The sequence below is a fragment of the Megalopta genalis genome, chromosome 2 (genome assembly GCF_051020955.1).
Source record: "Megalopta genalis isolate 19385.01 chromosome 2, iyMegGena1_principal, whole genome shotgun sequence".
NCBI classification, from domain to species: domain Eukaryota; kingdom Metazoa; phylum Arthropoda; class Insecta; order Hymenoptera; family Halictidae; genus Megalopta; species Megalopta genalis.
The window spans coordinates 22,817,894-22,836,459 of record NC_135014.1 but is presented as its reverse complement, the minus strand read 5'-3'; the positions used below and the strand labels follow the sequence as shown (position 1 = coordinate 22,836,459).

The 18,566-nt window shown below is 33.6% G+C and overlaps 5 protein-coding genes and 2 long non-coding RNA genes across 19 annotated transcripts; 4 read left to right on the top strand and 3 right to left on the bottom strand.

Annotated features, from left to right (window-relative positions):
- The first annotated feature begins 102 nt into the window (after positions 1 to 102).
- LOC143258819 (ubiquitin-associated domain-containing protein 1-like) lies at positions 103 to 2,236 on the top strand. 4 transcript variants are annotated; one of them, XM_076518780.1, is made up of 7 exons: positions 103 to 280; positions 543 to 736; positions 855 to 1,042; positions 1,158 to 1,363; positions 1,459 to 1,735; positions 1,793 to 1,931; positions 2,003 to 2,236. In XM_076518780.1, the coding sequence occupies exons 2-7, from the start codon at positions 613 to 615 to the stop codon at positions 2,137 to 2,139; spliced, it is 1,071 nt and encodes a 356-aa protein (XP_076374895.1). In that variant the 5' UTR covers positions 103 to 280; positions 543 to 612; the 3' UTR covers positions 2,140 to 2,236. The 4 variants fall into 4 exon arrangements, with proteins under 4 accessions (XP_076374895.1, XP_076374894.1, XP_076374893.1 ...); XM_076518779.1 differs by lacking the exon at positions 103 to 280 and adding an exon at positions 287 to 472 and having other exon boundaries at positions 543 to 628; XM_076518778.1 differs by lacking the exon at positions 103 to 280 and adding an exon at positions 287 to 472 and having other exon boundaries at positions 855 to 1,015.
- Positions 2,225 to 3,227, bottom strand: LOC143258821 (uncharacterized). The gene is made up of 2 exons (XR_013032709.1): positions 3,087 to 3,227; positions 2,225 to 2,642 (listed from the first exon to the last, which is right to left on the bottom strand). It is a non-coding gene; the product is annotated as an uncharacterized LOC143258821 (long non-coding RNA).
- LOC117220494 (Nucleolar complex protein 2) lies at positions 3,227 to 7,510 on the top strand. Of its 3 annotated transcripts, none has more exons than XM_076518776.1 (12): positions 3,227 to 3,312; positions 3,618 to 3,829; positions 3,928 to 4,124; positions 4,197 to 4,309; positions 4,415 to 4,524; positions 4,656 to 4,813; positions 4,896 to 5,120; positions 5,197 to 5,385; positions 5,463 to 5,582; positions 5,661 to 5,792; positions 5,875 to 6,090; positions 6,168 to 7,510. In XM_076518776.1, the coding sequence occupies exons 2-12, from the start codon at positions 3,658 to 3,660 to the stop codon at positions 6,702 to 6,704; spliced, it is 2,169 nt and encodes a 722-aa protein (XP_076374891.1). In that variant the 5' UTR covers positions 3,227 to 3,312; positions 3,618 to 3,657; the 3' UTR covers positions 6,705 to 7,510. The 3 variants fall into 3 exon arrangements, with proteins under 3 accessions (XP_076374891.1, XP_076374890.1, XP_033326388.2); XM_076518775.1 differs by lacking the exon at positions 3,227 to 3,312 and adding an exon at positions 3,342 to 3,460; XM_033470497.2 differs by lacking the exon at positions 3,227 to 3,312 and having other exon boundaries at positions 3,570 to 3,829.
- LOC143258820 (uncharacterized) lies at positions 4,311 to 9,766 on the bottom strand. Of its 3 annotated transcripts, XM_076518783.1 has the most exons (6): positions 9,609 to 9,765; positions 9,310 to 9,525; positions 9,021 to 9,231; positions 8,215 to 8,331; positions 7,930 to 8,125; positions 4,311 to 4,496 (listed from the first exon to the last, which is right to left on the bottom strand). In XM_076518783.1, exons 2-6 carry the CDS (start codon positions 9,463 to 9,465, stop codon positions 4,493 to 4,495), a joined length of 684 nt encoding a protein of 227 aa, XP_076374898.1. In that variant the 5' UTR covers positions 9,466 to 9,525; positions 9,609 to 9,765; the 3' UTR covers positions 4,311 to 4,492. The 3 variants fall into 3 exon arrangements, with proteins under 3 accessions (XP_076374898.1, XP_076374900.1, XP_076374899.1); XM_076518785.1 differs by lacking the exon at positions 4,311 to 4,496 and having other exon boundaries at positions 6,746 to 8,125; positions 8,215 to 8,295; positions 9,609 to 9,766; XM_076518784.1 differs by lacking the exon at positions 4,311 to 4,496 and having other exon boundaries at positions 6,746 to 8,125; positions 9,310 to 9,507; positions 9,609 to 9,743.
- A 115-nt stretch (positions 9,767 to 9,881) lies between these two features.
- LOC117220495 (Kip1 ubiquitination-promoting complex subunit 2) lies at positions 9,882 to 12,021 on the top strand. 5 transcript variants are annotated; one of them, XM_033470500.2, is made up of 7 exons: positions 9,882 to 10,257; positions 10,328 to 10,413; positions 10,640 to 10,827; positions 10,943 to 11,148; positions 11,244 to 11,520; positions 11,578 to 11,716; positions 11,788 to 12,021. In XM_033470500.2, the coding sequence occupies exons 1-7, from the start codon at positions 10,199 to 10,201 to the stop codon at positions 11,922 to 11,924; spliced, it is 1,092 nt and encodes a 363-aa protein (XP_033326391.2). In that variant the 5' UTR covers positions 9,882 to 10,198; the 3' UTR covers positions 11,925 to 12,021. The 5 variants fall into 5 exon arrangements, with proteins under 5 accessions (XP_033326391.2, XP_033326390.2, XP_076374897.1 ...); XM_033470499.2 differs by having other exon boundaries at positions 10,328 to 10,521; positions 10,640 to 10,800; XM_076518782.1 differs by having other exon boundaries at positions 9,884 to 10,065.
- Positions 12,010 to 14,028, bottom strand: LOC117220498 (uncharacterized). Its single transcript, XR_013032708.1, has 2 exons — positions 12,872 to 14,028; positions 12,010 to 12,427 (listed from the first exon to the last, which is right to left on the bottom strand). It is a non-coding gene; the product is annotated as an uncharacterized LOC117220498 (long non-coding RNA).
- Positions 14,029 to 14,069: 41 nt separating this feature from the next.
- Positions 14,070 to 17,791, top strand: Noc2 (Nucleolar complex protein 2). 2 transcript variants are annotated; one of them, XM_076518773.1, is made up of 12 exons: positions 14,070 to 14,235; positions 14,601 to 14,812; positions 14,911 to 15,107; positions 15,180 to 15,292; positions 15,398 to 15,507; positions 15,639 to 15,796; positions 15,879 to 16,103; positions 16,180 to 16,368; positions 16,446 to 16,565; positions 16,644 to 16,775; positions 16,858 to 17,073; positions 17,151 to 17,791. In XM_076518773.1, the coding sequence occupies exons 2-12, from the start codon at positions 14,641 to 14,643 to the stop codon at positions 17,685 to 17,687; spliced, it is 2,169 nt and encodes a 722-aa protein (XP_076374888.1). In that variant the 5' UTR covers positions 14,070 to 14,235; positions 14,601 to 14,640; the 3' UTR covers positions 17,688 to 17,791. The 2 variants fall into 2 exon arrangements, with proteins under 2 accessions (XP_076374888.1, XP_076374889.1); XM_076518774.1 differs by lacking the exon at positions 14,070 to 14,235 and having other exon boundaries at positions 14,371 to 14,812.
- The last annotated feature ends 775 nt before the right edge of the window (positions 17,792 to 18,566 follow it).

Genomic DNA, 18,566 nt, shown 5'->3' with positions numbered 1-18,566 from the left:
TAAACTGACTTTTTAAGAAGAGAAAGATACATTACAGATTATATACAGGTTTGCAACCGGATTAGCAAAACAATGTACATACCTAGCAGTCCTTGATCTAACCGCTGTGTTATTGAATTCTTTTTGATTAATCTTTGGTAGATTGAAATCTTATAGAAAACTAATCATCCCTCTCGTGGTAATTATAGGAACCACAATGACTACCTATATCTATACAAAATCGAATCAGCTGTTTGCTGATGTTTATTGTTTACCTGCTTCTTCTGTGAAATTACCTGTAGTAAATACCAAAAATTATAAATTATTTATGTACTGTGATTTTTGAGAAAAATAGTATAATAAACAAAGTTTTCCAAAGACCAATAAAGAATTTTGAATATTTAGTCTTATTGATTTTAATAATTTTAGCTAATATGGAAATATTTATGGCACTTACGTCGTCACAAAAAAATTGTTTAATAAATGTTATAAGGTATCACATTTCAACTATAATAAATATAAACTATATCCTACTGATAAACAATTATTTTATTACCTTTCAGTCCTGAAGGAAATGTTGCAAATATTACTGTAAAACCAAATTTTACTATTGAGAAAGTTAAAACACTAGCAATGAAGCAGTTGTATGGTAATGATAAGACAAAAGTACCATCCCAATTTCGTTTAATACATTCATCAAAGTTTCAAAAACTGGTAGATGGGAATAATATAAATGATGAGCAAGTTAACGAAAATGGTAGAATATCAGTGTAATAATATTCTGCCTCCATTTAATATGCAGACATAATTGCTTAAAAATAAATGAGAGTGACTACTTCGCAAAAATAATAACGTAAAGCAATTCTGTGTTATAGACACGTTGTTATTAACAAAAATACGTCCAGCATGTCCAAAAGTACCTGTAACTGGCAGAGGTATGGAAGGACCAAATGAAGAAGCAATATTACAAGCAACCAATGATTTACCTACATCCAATTTACCTCGTTACATTCAACCTATTAACTGTGTTATGAATGTAAATGTACAGGATGTTTGGCAGCAGGTGGGAATTCCCCCTCCCCCTAAATTTTTTCCCACCTGTTACAGAACATCCCATATAAGTACAATGTTTCTTTACAAAATATGTATGTTTCATATGTATGTTTTCATCATTTCAGAATGAAATGAAACAAATTGTAGTATCATTAGCACGGACATCTGCAAAACTATTAATGTACAGTTCCGAAGCAAAAAAAACTTACAACATTTTAAAGGAGAAATTAAAAAGAACCTGCGACCCACCTGTAAATGAAGATATTTTAAAATGTCTCATGGATTTTGGCTATTCTCATGAAACAAGCGTACAGGCAATTCTTTTATCAGGGTATAAACATTTCTTTTAACTACTTTATATTACAAATTTTATCACAATTTATTACAAACACTTTTTAGAATTTACACTTTATACATTTGTTATAGAGCAACTACTCAGATAGAAGTAATGGACTGGTTAATAGATTCAGTACCAGATTTTGATGCTGATAATGATTATTCTCATCTGCTAAGAATTGGAAATTTAGAAGAAGATGGGAATATAATAAACATCGTTGAATTCTTGTTGAAAAGCTTTTATCTTGTTAAGAAGCTAACTATCAATGCTGATACAAAAGCACTAATAGTCTTAATGGAAATGGGATTTGATGGAAAGGATGTTGTTAATGCTCTGAAAATGACTGGGAACAATCTGGTTAATGCTGTAAGTAATACAACAATAACGGTTAATCGATTTTATTTATTATATTGCATTTTTCAGTGTGAATGGCTGCTTGGAGATCATTCGTATAGTTTACGCAATTTATATGAAGGCTGTAATCCTGATAGTCCAGTCTATGAGGCAATCATAAATAACGCAGACATTCAGATTAGTCTCAAAAATCCCAAAATGTTATTAGGTACGATTGATTATTCTTGGTATGTAGAAACAATATAATTCACTATAGCTATATAATAATCATGATTTCAGCGTTTCTATCTATAATAGAAAGTACAACATCGATATGGATGTTAGATATTGATGTATTACCAATTTTAGAAAAAATATTTACAATATATAGGAATGAAAAGTACGCCATTTACATCAATAAATGTGCAGGCGAATAATGTTAAATTATAATTAAAAAGACAATACTCCATTGAGTATTATGCGCATATTTGATAAGGTAAGAAATATCAATAAAAGAACATATGCCTTATTAAAGATGAATTATTTATTTAAAAAATTTTAAAACCTAATATTGTCCGTAAATAAGTAATTAACAATTTTTCATGGAAATTAGTGTTTCTCTAATACAATCTAATAGTTCATTTTAAGTGCAAGAACTTTCACAGCATTCCGGTTTTGTCTTGTTACATAGTTTCTTTTACATAATGTCTTACATAGTTGTATAATATACATATAAACTCTTCTTCTCTTACACTATTGCAATATTAAAATCTTATGAAACTTATCTACTCTATTTATCCTTATATCATTTCCCTACTGTTGTAATGAGCAAGACAAGGATAGCGCGACTGTGCGACAATGATAGCAACAGCTCGAAATGTGCCACTAACTTGGTTTGTTACGGCTCCTAATCCTTTCATGCATACCATGCGTCATCCCTCTGAAAATCGTTAATAACTAACTAATTAGGAATCAAATATGCACAAAATTATATTAAAATTGTAGCTAAGACTTCAGTCTAAATTCTTCGATCATAAAAGTGTATAAATTATACCTCGACAATTAAATATTAAATATTTATCCAGGACTTGTAAAATTATTTGAGGTTATTCTATTACACGGGTCTGAATAATTATTAGTAACTATTTAATTCGACACAAAATCTGATTAAAAACTATATGCGAAAATGGCTGAAGGTCCGTTCTATGTTTCTCAATAATTAATATAGATTGATTGTTAATGATAATTGAATTATTAACAAGTTATCTATTGAATTCACAGATCCCCCGAGAAGCTCTATATGTGTCTCTTTCTTCCTCCGAAAAACACATAAGTTTGTCCTTGTTGGATACCTCCATGCCCATCATGTTTCACTAATACGTACCAAGGAATTCGAAGTGCCGCCAAAAAGTAGGTGGCACGGTCGACCTATCTCTCTCTCCTTGTCGCACACTATCGCTGTCTTTTTCTGACTCATTACAACATCAGGGAAACTAGTTAAAAAATCCGCCACCATAGATGGCGCCACATGTGCGGTAAAATCGTCACATACGTCCTTCCAACAATTAATATTTTAAAAATATTCTGCAGTTAATCAACACACATGTGCGGTAAAATCGTCACATACGTCCTTCCAACAATTAATATTTTAAAAATATTCTGCAGTTAATCAACACACTTTGACAATTGAGAAATGCACTTTGAACTCTTGCACACATCCTTTAAAATCACCGAGCAGATTTCTTGTTTAATTAATGAGTTAGTCACGTTTATCTAATTGCCTGTCTGTGTAATGATCTGTACAATATGTATTTTAGTTCGAGCGTTTATCCACTTGGTGGCAATAGTATACGTATTATATTTGTCAACAAATTTTAGTTATGATATAAGAAAATATTTACTTGAATTCTTGTAGGTTATATGTATTATTTAATTGTTCAATTACGAACTAAACAATGAAAATAAATAGTAAAAGAGGCATTATGAAGAAATTAAAGAAACCAGAGGCGAAGAAAAAGAAACATTTAAGTAAAGTAACTACAGACGATTTTTTTAATCAAGATTTTGAGGGTGACATAAACACTGACAGCAACAATGAGAATAACAACAAGGACATTAATGATGAAGGTAAGCGCGTAAAATTTATTATACAGAGATAAAATCAAAATTTGCTGAAACTGTTTTCATCAGTTTTTTAATTATAATACAAAATTTAATTTTTATAGGAAGTAGTGATGATGATGTAGATCCAGCCCAACATAAGAAGTCGTTAATGAGATTGAAGAAAACGGATCCAGAATTTTATACATATTTAAAGGAAAATGATAAAAATCTTTTAGAATTCAATGTATCGGACGATGACAATGATGACGATGATGATAAAGATACAGAGAAAATACATATACCTAATACTGATCTAGAAGTACGATAATAAAGAATAAAAAGAAAAGAAAATAATTAAAAGTATATGAATAATATTTTATCTGAATTTTAGGTTGCCAGTGATGAAAGTGATTACGAAGCAAATGATGCCAAAGCAGCAACAGATGGAAGAAAAGTTACATTACAGTTGTTAAAAAGATGGCAGGAAGAAATTCAAAAAGACAAGTACTACTCAACTTATATAATTGACTAATAAATTGTTCTATATGTATTGCAATACAATAATCAGTAAGTGATTCTTACATACATTAACAATAATTTATTTTACAGATCTCCGAATACTATCAAATGTGTCGTTGAAGCTTTCCATGCTGCATTAGAGACAGTATCCGAATCTTCTGATCCAGATCACCTGCAATATAAAGTAGAGGGAGGAGTTGGTTAGATTTTTTAATTTATTATATAGTTTTACTGAATTAAATTTAGTAGAATCCAAACATTTGTAATTAAGTCCATTTCGTAATAAATAAATTTCACAAATTATGATTAATACAATTTAATATTGTTTTAGTGTTCAATGGAGTGGTCCAGTTGTGTATAATGTATTTACCGGATGCATTTAAGCGATTTTTGAATTTGGGACCAGAAACTCAATTTCAAGCTCACAAGACTAAAAGATTCGTAAAAATAAAGGGTATTTTAAAGTCGTATTTAACCGATTTAATCAAGGTGTGCACTCAAATTAATATTTATAATATTTCGAGCTGAAGTAATCTTTATTTTAGTTAGTTTAAAATTGATTCTTTTACAGATTTTAGAAAATGTGACGTCGTCCAACATACTCTCGGTGCTTTTAAAACATTTACATCAAATGTTGCCTTACACACAGTCATTTTCCACGTTGACTAAACCGTTGTTAAAAACTTTACTTAATATTTGGTCAACCAGTGAAGAAACTGTTCGTGTTGTCGCTTTTTTGAGTATATTGCGAATAGCAACCACTAATAAAGAATCGGTGTTAGAAATGTTGTTCAAGGTAGAATAGAAATTGTTAGATTTTATTAAGCGTTGATGCTTATGATAATTAATACAAATTTTTCATTTTGTTTTAGGCAATGTACGTAAAATACGTCGAGAATTCAAAATTTGTATCGTTTACAACATTATCTGGAATCAACTTTATGAGACATTGTTTGACTGAAATATATTTGCTTGACGATAATCTAGCTTATACGCATGCATTTTTGTACATTAGGCAAATGGCCATTCATTTACGAAATGCTATGACGTTAAAGAAGAAGGTAAATACAAATTACACGTCATATAATAAATTAAATGATTTAGCTACTAATTATTTATTATTTTGATCTGCTTCAAGGAAAATTTCCAAGCTGTGTATAACTGGCAATTTATAAATTCATTACGGTTCTGGTCAGATTTAGTTGAAGCGTCAAAAAGCGATTCCATGTTACGTTCTCTTCTATATCCGCTTGTACAAGTGCGTATTAAAAATTTTATTAAACCGAGACACGATCGTATATTCGATTGGAAATAAAATTTGATGTTTTGTTTGCAGATTATTACGGGTACAATCAAAGTAATACCAACCCAACAGTATTACCCGCTCAGATTTCATTGTTTACAAATGTTAACAGACATTTCCAAGGGAACTGGATTGTTTATACCTATACTACCTTTCTTACTGGAGGTATTACATTTAAAAATTGAATACAACTTATTTATTTATTCAATTGTAAATTATATACAAAATATATTTTTTTCCTTGACAGATATTAAACTCCTACGATTTCAATAAGAAACACAAAGCCGTTTCCATGAAGCCCGTACCATTTATTTGCATATTAAGGTTGTCAAAGTCGCAGTTACTAGAGAATGGTTTTAAAGATAACGTTATCGACAGTATATATAAACTCATTTTGGAAAATGCAGCGAATGACAGTCACGCAATATACTTTCCAGATTTGTACATACCATGCATAATTCAGGTAACTAAAACTATAGTCTAATTCCCTTTCAATTTTCACTAATCCAATTGAATACATTATACTGTTTCTATTTTCAGTTAAAATCGTTCTTAAAGAAATGTCACATTGCAAATTACTGTAGGAAAATGAAACAATTACTAGACAAAATCGAGGAGAACAGAAAATACATCGAAAAAGAGCGCAGTAAAACAGTAATCGACTTGAAAAACATGCAAGAGGTAAAAAATTGGGAGAACAACATCAAAACGCAGGAGACATCATTATCGAAGTTTTACGAGTCGTGGATCAAGATTTACCAATCTCAAAAGTTGAAAATGCTCACGAAAAACGAGGACACAGCCGAGTACAATATACCTACCTTGAAAAAGCTAAAGCGACCAAAATCGACTGAAAAATTCCTAGAAGAGAGCGACGATGAAAGTGACTTTGAGATGCGTATAAAGTCTAACGACGGAAAATCGGAGGACGAATCGGAGAAGGCTAAAAAACCTTCTAAGTCGAAGAAAAAGAAGAAAACGAAGACCAGCGCCCGTAGCACGTCCGCGGGCGACGTTGCTTTGCCGACGGAAAAGATGGACATCGTTCAAGACATGAGCAGCGCCGATTGGGACTAAATTGTTATGTGTCGTGCCGAGGATATTAAAAACTTCTTAGATTCAACAATAACAAATTTATTGAATAATGTTTTATTCTGCACTTGTCGCCGGCCGATTTAACTTTGGGCGACTGTTTCAAAGGATCCGTGGTTGGGAGTTGGTCGGTTTAACAAATCGAATGGTTATGAAATCGCGTCTTAAGTAGTGTCCCTCTCGTGTCTCTATCGTGTCTGTCTCTACTGTCTCGTTGTCTCTACCGTCTCGTTGTCTCTCCCGTCTCGTTTGCTGCGTCGGAGTATCGTCCCTTTATCGCCTCGCGGAATGTCTCGATAAGACCCCGTTTGGGGGAAACGTCATCCCCATTCGCCGATTGACTTGAGGGAGGAGAATTTTCTCGTTAGATCCCCTCTTCGGCGGAGGACGCGAGCCCACCCTCAAGTCAATGTTGGGAAACCCCCAAAACGTGCCGAAAACGGCTGAGAATTCCGGAGCGAGACGTTACCCCGAAACAGCATGACGACGTGGGCCCGAACGGCCCGATGTGGATTTATGGCCCTTGGCCTGGCGACGGTCCCGATGGCTCAAGGGGGCGACCGCTTTCTCGAAACCCGAGGTCGAGAGCATCTCGAGTGGTCGCACGTGCGGCGCAAGGGATGCGGACCCTTGGCCGCTGGTCGTTCGTGGGGACAGCAACATGTGTCCTTTCGGGACCGTACATAAATGTAGTCATTAAAACAGGATGTTAACGTCAATATGCGAGATCACTGTTTTTTGTACAGCAATTACGGTTAGCGGAATAAAGATAAGACATTAATTATAGAAAATTTGCATGTAGAACGTCGGTGCCCTAGGTTGCGACACCTCCTCTATTGCTCTAATCCTCTCCAACGGCCACCTTCTACTCCTCGAGAGCAAACCGAAACGTTAAAAGCACGATACTTTCGTGATACAACGGACAGCAAGAGCAACAACCTTCAAATACTCTAAAATATCATAACTCAAAATAATTTAGGGGACTACATAGCGCACTAACATAACAGCAGAAGGGGTGTAGCTTGACGAATGACTCAAGGAATGCTCGTCAGCAAATTGCGCGAAATTTTCTGACGGAACCTCGTCTATTTTCAAGATTCCCTGCAACAATTGCAAGAGGCCGAAGACATTGAACGCGCGTGTGATGACTTCTGTCGAGCGAGCCGGGGACCGATTGCTAAGGTGTCGCTTCCTGGTAGTCTATTTTTACCAAAGACGACTGAAGGCAGTCGGAATACTGAGCTGCTGAAGACGGTGCAATAAATGACGCATGTTAGCACCAGAGTGTCGACTTCCGGCTTGTTCTCCGCTGATGTCTTGTCTTTGGCCTAATTCGAAATGAAGTTTAGCTAGTCGTTCCTGTTGCTCTCGTATTTCTGTCATTTGCTCCATGCTGCAGTCCTTTCCTAAATGGATATTTATTCAGAATGATCGTTTCATCAATTTAATATAAATGAATTGTTTCATCAAATAATTATATAGAGACTTAACGTACCAAATGCGCGCAAATTACCGCTATGAAAATCTTCCAGAAGTTGCAACAACGCCTGCTCCATACGTCGCACATCCGGAACCTCTGATAAAAAGCAATGATGTTTGCACGGCGCCACACCTTTATTTTATAATGCCAAAAGAACAAAACATCAACTAAAAACCGGATGAACGATAAAATATAAACGTAAAAGATAAATATTTTTGTCAACTTAAAATAACTTAAAATATGAAATACAACGTGATATAGATTTTATAGTCTGTTTTTCGAAAGTGGAGATCAGTTATACATCATAGAGTATAATTAGGCCACTATGTATGGAAATTATTTCATTTAATTCCAAAACTAAGGATCTGAGAGTGAATCCAACAATTACCTCATGAAGCCTAGGTCTCTACTTTTGAGAAAAAGACTATGCTTCAAATGTTCACGAAATAAAATAGTGGAAACTATTGTGCAGTATATTCAAAGAATAAAGTGAAATCTTTTTATGGTGACACAGGTGTTCAAATAAAATAAAAAATGTCCTAGAATACAACAATTGAACAGTATGACCCTAAAATACCTTGTTGGTGAAAATTCGAATTTTATATTTACTTATATTATTATTTCCAGACTATGAAGCCATCTAAAGTCATTAATTGTTTATAAGATATTATTTAACCCGGGTCATATTTAGCTAAGCTGTGGATAAATCTCTATTTAACAAGTTATTCAGTTTGATTTATATTTCAGAATTATTAAAGTTAATTCCGAATGCATAGAGAGCATCATTGATATTAATTATATTTGATATTAAATACAATTACCCTTATGTTGGCGATTCAATTTTGATGATTCTGGTCTATTGGATCTCTGTTTTTCCTTCTCATTCACATAACTTAAACGAGACTGATTGCCATAATTTGAAAGATTTACAGCTCTGCCAGAAACCATAGACCCTTGACTTGTTGCTTGACCAGAACTTCCTTTACTAACAATAGGGGAAGTCTGCGTATTACTTTCCCATAATACCTGTTGCTAAAACAATGAACCTTCATGATAAAACATGAATGCTTAATATTTGCAGTAAAATAGCAATGAAAAAGAAAATCATACCGATACATGAGAACTATGTGTATCATTTTTATTTGGATTCTTTGATCTGGCTGGTGTTGATGGCGGAGTTGCTTCACCACCAGGACCTAATGGCTCTTCGCATTCTTCTTCTTGGACTAATTGTTGCAATTCACCGCATCCAGATTTTTCAGTCATTTCTTGATGTCCTTGGTGCAGTTTATGAAAAATGAATGTGACCTTAACACAATATAGATTCTGAAATATACATCCACAGTTGTAATAATTACACATTCTGATTACTCTCAATAAACATATAATAATTTTATGTTTATACTCACAACTTTATTTTCTTCCCCTAATTACATGTTTTAAAAATGTTATTTAAAAAAGAAAATCAATGACAGTGCTGATTTTAGGTTATACAATCAACCTGAGATAAGGCAGTATTTATTTACATTACGTATCACAGCTGACTAATAGAGGACTCTGATATTGTAACTATATGGCGGTAGATTTAAACTGACTTTTTAAGAAGAGAAAGATACATTACAGATTATATACAGGTTTGCAACCGGATTAGCAAAACAATGTACATACCTAGCAGTCCTTGATCTAACCGCTGTGTTATTGAATTCTTTTTGATTAATCTTTGGTAGATTGAAATCTTATAGAAAACTAATCATCCCTCTCGTGGTAATTATAGGAACCACAATGACTACCTATATCTATACAAAATCGAATCAGCTGTTTGCTGATGTTTATTGTTTACCTGCTTCTTCTGTGAAATTACCTGTAGTAAATACCAAAAATTATAAATTATTTATGTACTGTGATTTTTGAGAAAAATAGTATAATAAACAAAGTTTTCCAAAGACCAATAAAGAATTTTGGATATTTAGTCTTATTGATTTTAATAATTTTAGTTAATATGGAAATATTTATGGCACTTACGTCGTCACAAAAAAATTGTTTAATAAATGTTATAAGGTATCACATTTCAACTATAATAAATATAAACTATATCCTACTGATAAACAATTATTTTATTACCTTTCAGTCCTGAAGGAAATGTTGCAAATATTACTGTAAAACCAAATTTTACTATTGAGAAAGTTAAAACACTAGCAATGAAGCAGTTGTATGGTAATGATAAGACAAAAGTACCATCCCAATTTCGTTTAATACATTCATCAAAGTTTCAAAAACTGGTAGATGGGAATAATATAAATGATGAGCAAGTTAAAGAAAATGGTTGAATATCAGTGTAATAATATTCTGCCTCCATTTAATATGCAGACATAATTGCTTAAAAATAAATGAGAGTGACTACTTCGCAAAAATAATAACGTAAAGCAATTCTGTGTTATAGACACGTTGTTATTAACAAAAATACGTCCAGCATGTCCAAAAGTACCTGTAACTGGCAGAGGTATGGAAGGACCAAATGAAGAAGCAATATTACAAGCAACCAATGATTTACCTACATCCAATTTACCTCGTTACATTCAACCTATTAACTATGTTATGAATGTAAATGTACAGGATGTTTGGCAGCAGGTGGGAATCCCCCCTCCCCCTAAATTTTTTCCCACCTGTTACAGAACATCCCATATAAGTACAATGTTTCTTTACAAAATATGTATGTTTCATATGTATGTTTTCATCATTTCAGAATGAAATGAAACAAATTGTAGTATCATTAGCACGGACATCTGCAAAACTATTAATGTACAGTTCCGAAGCAAAAAAAACTTACAACATTTTAAAGGAGAAATTAAAAAGAACCTGCGACCCACCTGTAAATGAAGATATTTTAAAATGTCTCATGGATTTTGGCTATTCTCATGAAACAAGCGTACAGGCAATTCTTTTATCAGGGTATAAACATTTCTTTTAACTACTTTATATTACAAATTTTATCACAATTTATTACAAACACTTTTTAGAATTTACACTTTATACATTTGTTATAGAGCAACTACTCAGATAGAAGTAATGGACTGGTTAATAGATTCAGTACCAGATTTTGATGCTGATAATGATTATTCTCATCTGCTAAGAATTGGAAATTTAGAAGAGGATGGGAATATAATAAACATCGTTGAATTCTTGTTGAAAAGCTTTTATCTTGTTAAGAAGCTAACTATCAATGCTGATACAAAAGCACTAATAGTCTTAATGGAAATGGGATTTGATGGAAAGGATGTTGTTAATGCTCTGAAAATGACTGGGAACAATCTGGTTAATGCTGTAAGTAATACAACAATAACGGTTAATCGATTTTATTTATTATATTGCATTTTTCAGTGTGAATGGCTGCTTGGAGATCATTCGTATAGTTTACGCAATTTATATGAAGGCTGTAATCCTGATAGTCCAGTCTATGAGGCAATCATAAATAACGCAGACATTCAGATTAGTCTCAAAAATCCCAAAATGTTATTAGGTACGATTGATTATTCTTGGTATGTAGAAACAATATAATTCACTATAGCTATATAATAATCATGATTTCAGCGTTTCTATCTATAATAGAAAGTACAACATCGATATGGATGTTAGATATTGATGTATTACCAATTTTAGAAAAAATATTTACAATATATAGGAATGAAAAGTACGCCATTTACATCAATAAATGTGCAGGCGAATAATGTTAAATTATAATTAAAAAGACAATACTCCATTGAGTATTATGCGCATATTTGATAAGGTAAGAAATATCAATAAAAGAACATATGCCTTATTAAAGATGAATTATTTATTTAAAAAATTTTAAAACCTAATATTGTCCGTAAATAAGTAATTAACAATTTTTCATGGAAATTAGTGTTTCTCTAATACAATCTAATAGTTCATTTTAAGTGCAAGAACTTTCACAGCATTCCGGTTTTGTCTTGTTACATAGTTTCTTTTACATAATGTCTTACATAGTTGTATAATATACATATAAACTCTTCTTCTCTTACACTATTGCAATATTAAAATCTTATGAAACTTATCTACTCTATTTATCCTTATATCATTTCCCTACTGTTGTAATGAGCAAGACAAGGATAGCGCGACTGTGCGACAATGATAGCAACAGCTCGAAATGTGCCACTAACTTGGTTTGTTACGGCTCCTAATCCTTTCATGCATACCATGCGTCATCCCTCTGAAAATCGTTAATAACTAACTAATTAGGAATCAAATATGCACAAAATTATATTAAAATTGTAGCTAAGACTTCAGTCTAAATTCTTCGATCATAAAAGTGTATAAATTATACCTCGACAATTAAATATTAAATATTTATCCAGGACTTGTAAAATTATTTGAGGTTATTCTATTACACGGGTCTGAATAATTATTAGTAACTATTTAATTCGACACAAAATCTGATTAAAAACTATATGCGAAAATGGCTGAAGGTCCGTTCTATGTTTCTCAATAATTAATATAGATTGATTGTTAATGATAATTGAATTATTAACAAGTTATCTATTGAATTCACAGATCCCCCGAGAAGCTCTATATGTGTCTCTTTCTTCCTCCGAAAAACACATAAGTTTGTCCTTGTTGGATACCTCCATGCCCATCATGTTTCACTAATACGTACCAAGGAATTCGAAGTGCCGCCAAAAAGTAGGTGGCACGGTCGACCTATCTCTCTCTCCTTGTCGCACACTATCGCTGTCTTTTTCTGACTCATTACAACATCAGGGAAACTAGTTAAAAAATCCGCCACCATAGATGGCGCCACATGTGCGGTAAAATCGTCACATACGTCCTTCCAACAATTAATATTTTAAAAATATTCTGCAGTTAATCAACACACATGTGCGGTAAAATCGTCACATACGTCCTTCCAACAATTAATATTTTAAAAATATTCTGCAGTTAATCAACACACTTTGACAATTGAGAAATGCACTTTGAACTCTTGCACACATCCTTTAAAATCACCGAGCAGATTTCTTGTTTAATTAATGAGTTAGTCACGTTTATCTAATTGCCTGTCTGTGTAATGATCTGTACAATATGTATTTTAGTTCGAGCGTTTATCCACTTGGTGGCAATAGTGTTTCGATGTTGTTGCGGATATGTAATCTATGGCAAACACGTGGTCCCACAAGTGGCCATTCACAGTGTTAGCGTTCTGCGCGAGTTACGCTCTACACCTTGTATGGTTAGCGGTCGTTTCCATTTCCTTTTCTTCCTCCCCCGAAACCAAGAAGGTAGAGAACATCCTCGTAGAGCGGAAACTTTCTCTTGACTTTCGGACCGCGATCTGACCGTTTGTCAAGTACATATTAGTCCAGTTCCTTTTTCCTTGTCCAGCAAGTGTTGTATACACATACACATATACATACATATATCGTTTTCTGTTTTAATAAAGTTACGTTTAATTGTTACATTCCACGTGTGTGTTTAATCCTGGCGGTAGTGACTGCCGCCACGTGTTGGTCGTCTTACAGACGGTAGGGAATTCGCAATAGGAAGATCCAAAAATAAAACTCGCAGCCGCTAAAATGCCCGTGGTCAGGCTATTTTTAAGAAAATCATAATTGTTCACAGTTATGAAATTCTGAGTAATGGGCTCGACGCGGGGGATAATTAGGAGCATTTGAAGATCAAAAACATAAATATTGAACCACATCTTACCGAGATATTGCATTTTTTGTTTTGATATTTCTTGCCTTCGCCACTTGATGCGCCACCATTTACGGTTGTGGCGTACGCCCGTACAAGCGGCACACGCGCCACTTACAATTTAGTTACTAGACGTTGCTACCTAAACCACTAGTCTCTCTGTCAGTCTAATATAGGCCGCCCACGAGCAAAGACGTGCATACGAGGAAGAATAAAGCACCGCTGCGAAGTTAGGCAAACCACGTGTCTCTTTATTATCGAAACGCCATCAATCCCCGTTCTCAGAGAATCAACATAGGAGAACGAAACACCACGCGAATCCGCCGCACGGTACATATAGCGTTTAATTTGTTATTTTATTAAATTTTCATTTTTTGTGCAATGGTTTTTTGTATAATATAATTCCAGTAAAGTCTAGTGATTAACTCGAGAGATTCAATATATCTTTTCATCTTCCATTAATAATTTGCTTTTATAGTGAATGTTTACGTTAGGTTTCGCACGTGGAGTTTTCAGAAAATCACGCGTGTGATTTGTAAAATAATTAACGTTTATAAGAATTAAAGATTTTAATTTGTACATTACAGAGACAAAGTGAAATATTGTCTTACATTTTTCTAATAATTATATACGTATTATATTTGTCAACAAATTTTAGTTATGACATAAGAAAATATTTACTTGAATTCTTGTAGGTTATATGTATTATTTAATTGTTCAATTACGAACTAAACAATGAAAATAAATAGTAAAAGAGGCATTATGAAGAAATTAAAGAAACCAGAGGCGAAGAAAAAGAAACATTTAAGTAAAGTAACTACAGACGATTTTTTTAATCAAGATTTTGAGGGTGACATAAACACTGACAGCAACAATGAGAATAACAACAAGGACATTAATGATGAAGGTAAGCGCGTAAAATTTATTATACAGAGATAAAATCAAAATTTGCTGAAACTGTTTTCATCAGTTTTTTAATTATAATACAAAATTTAATTTTTATAGGAAGTAGTGATGATGATGTAGATCCAGCCCAACATAAGAAGTCGTTAATGAGATTGAAGAAAACGGATCCAGAATTTTATACATATTTAAAGGAAAATGATAAAAATCTTTTAGAATTCAATGTATCGGACGATGACAATGATGACGATGATGATAAAGATACAGAGAAAATACATATACCTAATACTGATCTAGAAGTACGATAATAAAGAATAAAAAGAAAAGAAAATAATTAAAAGTATATGAATAATATTTTATCTGAATTTTAGGTTGCCAGTGATGAAAGTGATTACGAAGCAAATGATGCCAAAGCAGCAACAGATGGAAGAAAAGTTACATTACAGTTGTTAAAAAGATGGCAGGAAGAAATTCAAAAAGACAAGTACTACTCAACTTATATAATTGACTAATAAATTGTTCTATATGTATTGCAATACAATAATCAGTAAGTGATTCTTACATACATTAACAATAATTTATTTTACAGATCTCCGAATACTATCAAATGTGTCGTTGAAGCTTTCCATGCTGCATTAGAGACAGTATCCGAATCTTCTGATCCAGATCACCTGCAATATAAAGTAGAGGGAGGAGTTGGTTAGATTTTTTAATTTATTATATAGTTTTACTGAATTAAATTTAGTAGAATCCAAACATTTGTAATTAAGTCCATTTCGTAATAAATAAATTTCACAAATTATGATTAATACAATTTAATATTGTTTTAGTGTTCAATGGAGTGGTCCAGTTGTGTATAATGTATTTACCGGATGCATTTAAGCGATTTTTGAATTTGGGACCAGAAACTCAATTTCAAGCTCACAAGACTAAAAGATTCGTAAAAATAAAGGGTATTTTAAAGTCGTATTTAACCGATTTAATCAAGGTGTGCACTCAAATTAATATTTATAATATTTCGAGCTGAAGTAATCTTTATTTTAGTTAGTTTAAAATTGATTCTTTTACAGATTTTAGAAAATGTGACGTCGTCCAACATACTCTCGGTGCTTTTAAAACATTTACATCAAATGTTGCCTTACACACAGTCATTTTCCACGTTGACTAAACCGTTGTTAAAAACTTTACTTAATATTTGGTCAACCAGTGAAGAAACTGTTCGTGTTGTCGCTTTTTTGAGTATATTGCGAATAGCAACCACTAATAAAGAATCGGTGTTAGAAATGTTGTTCAAGGTAGAATAGAAATTGTTAGATTTTATTAAGCGTTGATGCTTATGATAATTAATACAAATTTTTCATTTTGTTTTAGGCAATGTACGTAAAATACGTCGAGAATTCAAAATTTGTATCGTTTACAACATTATCTGGAATCAACTTTATGAGACATTGTTTGACTGAAATATATTTGCTTGACGATAATCTAGCTTATACGCATGCATTTTTGTACATTAGGCAAATGGCCATTCATTTACGAAATGCTATGACGTTAAAGAAGAAGGTAAATACAAATTACACGTCATATAATAAATTAAATGATTTAGCTACTAATTATTTATTATTTTGATCTGCTTCAAGGAAAATTTCCAAGCTGTGTATAACTGGCAATTTATAAATTCATTACGGTTCTGGTCAGATTTAGTTGAAGCGTCAAAAAGCGATTCCATGTTACGTTCTCTTCTATATCCGCTTGTACAAGTGCGTATTAAAAATTTTATTAAACCGAGACACGATCGTATATTCGATTGGAAATAAAATTTGATGTTTTGTTTGCAGATTATTACGGGTACAATCAAAGTAATACCAACCCAACAGTATTACCCGCTCAGATTTCATTGTTTACAAATGTTAACAGACATTTCCAAGGGAACTGGATTGTTTATACCTATACTACCTTTCTTACTGGAGGTATTACATTTAAAAATTGAATACAACTTATTTATTTATTCAATTGTAAATTATATACAAAATATATTTTTTTCCTTGACAGATATTAAACTCCTACGATTTCAATAAGAAACACAAAGCCGTTTCCATGAAGCCCGTACCATTTATTTGCATATTAAGGTTGTCAAAGTCGCAGTTACTAGAGAATGGTTTTAAAGATAACGTTATCGACAGTATATATAAACTCATTTTGGAAAATGCAGCGAATGACAGTCACGCAATATACTTTCCAGATTTGTACATACCATGCATAATTCAGGTAACTAAAACTATAGTCTAATTCCCTTTCAATTTTCACTAATCCAATTGAATACATTATACTGTTTCTATTTTCAGTTAAAATCGTTCTTAAAGAAATGTCACATTGCAAATTACTGTAGGAAAATGAAACAATTACTAGACAAAATCGAGGAGAACAGAAAATACATCGAAAAAGAGCGCAGTAAAACAGTAATCGACTTGAAAAACATGCAAGAGGTAAAAAATTGGGAGAACAACATCAAAACGCAGGAGACATCGTTATCGAAGTTTTACGAGTCGTGGATCAAGATTTACCAATCTCAAAAGTTGAAAATGCTCACGAAAAACGAGGACACAGCCGAGTACAATATACCTACCTTGAAAAAGCTAAAGCGACCAAAGTCGACTGAAAAATTCCTAGAAGAGAGCGACGATGAAAGTGACTTTGAGATGCGTATAAAGTCTAACGACGGAAAATCGGAGGACGAATCGGAGAAGGCTAAAAAACCTTCTAAGTCGAAGAAAAAGAAGAAAACGAAGACCAGCGCCCGTAGCACGTCCGCGGGCGACGTTGCTTTGCCGACGGAAAAGATGGACATCGTTCAAGACATGAGCAGCGCCGATTGGGACTAAATGTAGTCATTAAAACAGGATGTTAACGTCAATATGCGAGATCACTGTTTTTTGTACAGCAATTACGGTTAGCGGAATAAAGATAAGACATTAATTATAGAAAATTTGCATGTAGAACGTCGGTGCCCTAGGTTGCGACACCTCCTCTATTGCTCTAATCCTCTCCAACGGCCACCTTCTACTCCTCGAGAGCAAACCGAAACGTTAAAAGCACGATACTTTCGTGATACAACGGACAGCAAGAGCAACAACCTTCAAATACTCTAAAATATCATAACTCAAAATAATTTAGGGGACTACATAGCGCACTAACATAACAGCAGAAGGGGTGTAGCTTGACGAATGACTCAAGGAATGCTCGTCAGCAAATTGCGCGAAATTTTCTGACGGAACCTCGTCTATTTTCAAGATTCCTTGCAACAATTGCAAGAGACCGAAGACATTGAACGCGCGTGTGATGACTTCTGTCGAGCGAGCCGGGGACCGATTGCTAAGGTGTCGCTTTCTGGTAGTCTATTTTTACCAAAGACGACTGAAGGCAGTCGGGAAGTTGGTATAGCGACGGTTGGCCGCTATTATAAAGCACTCTGTGCTGGCCGTGCGGTAATTCATCTCGCCCGTGTGAACGTTTTCGACGATCCAGCCGATTTTTCCTCTGTTTCCAAAGAACCGGTGGCCGGCTCGCCGATTAAATCGGAGGCAACGGTGGCAGCTTTTGGAGCACGCGGCTGGCTTAGGATCCTCTGGCTCGAATCGAAGCTCTCCGCCGAAATCGAGGGAGGATTTTCAGTTACGTATGTAGGTGAAAAAAGAACCACGAGAAAAAAAGATCATCGTCGACGTTTGAGACGATCTAGCCCCAGGTGCTTGCGTGTTTGT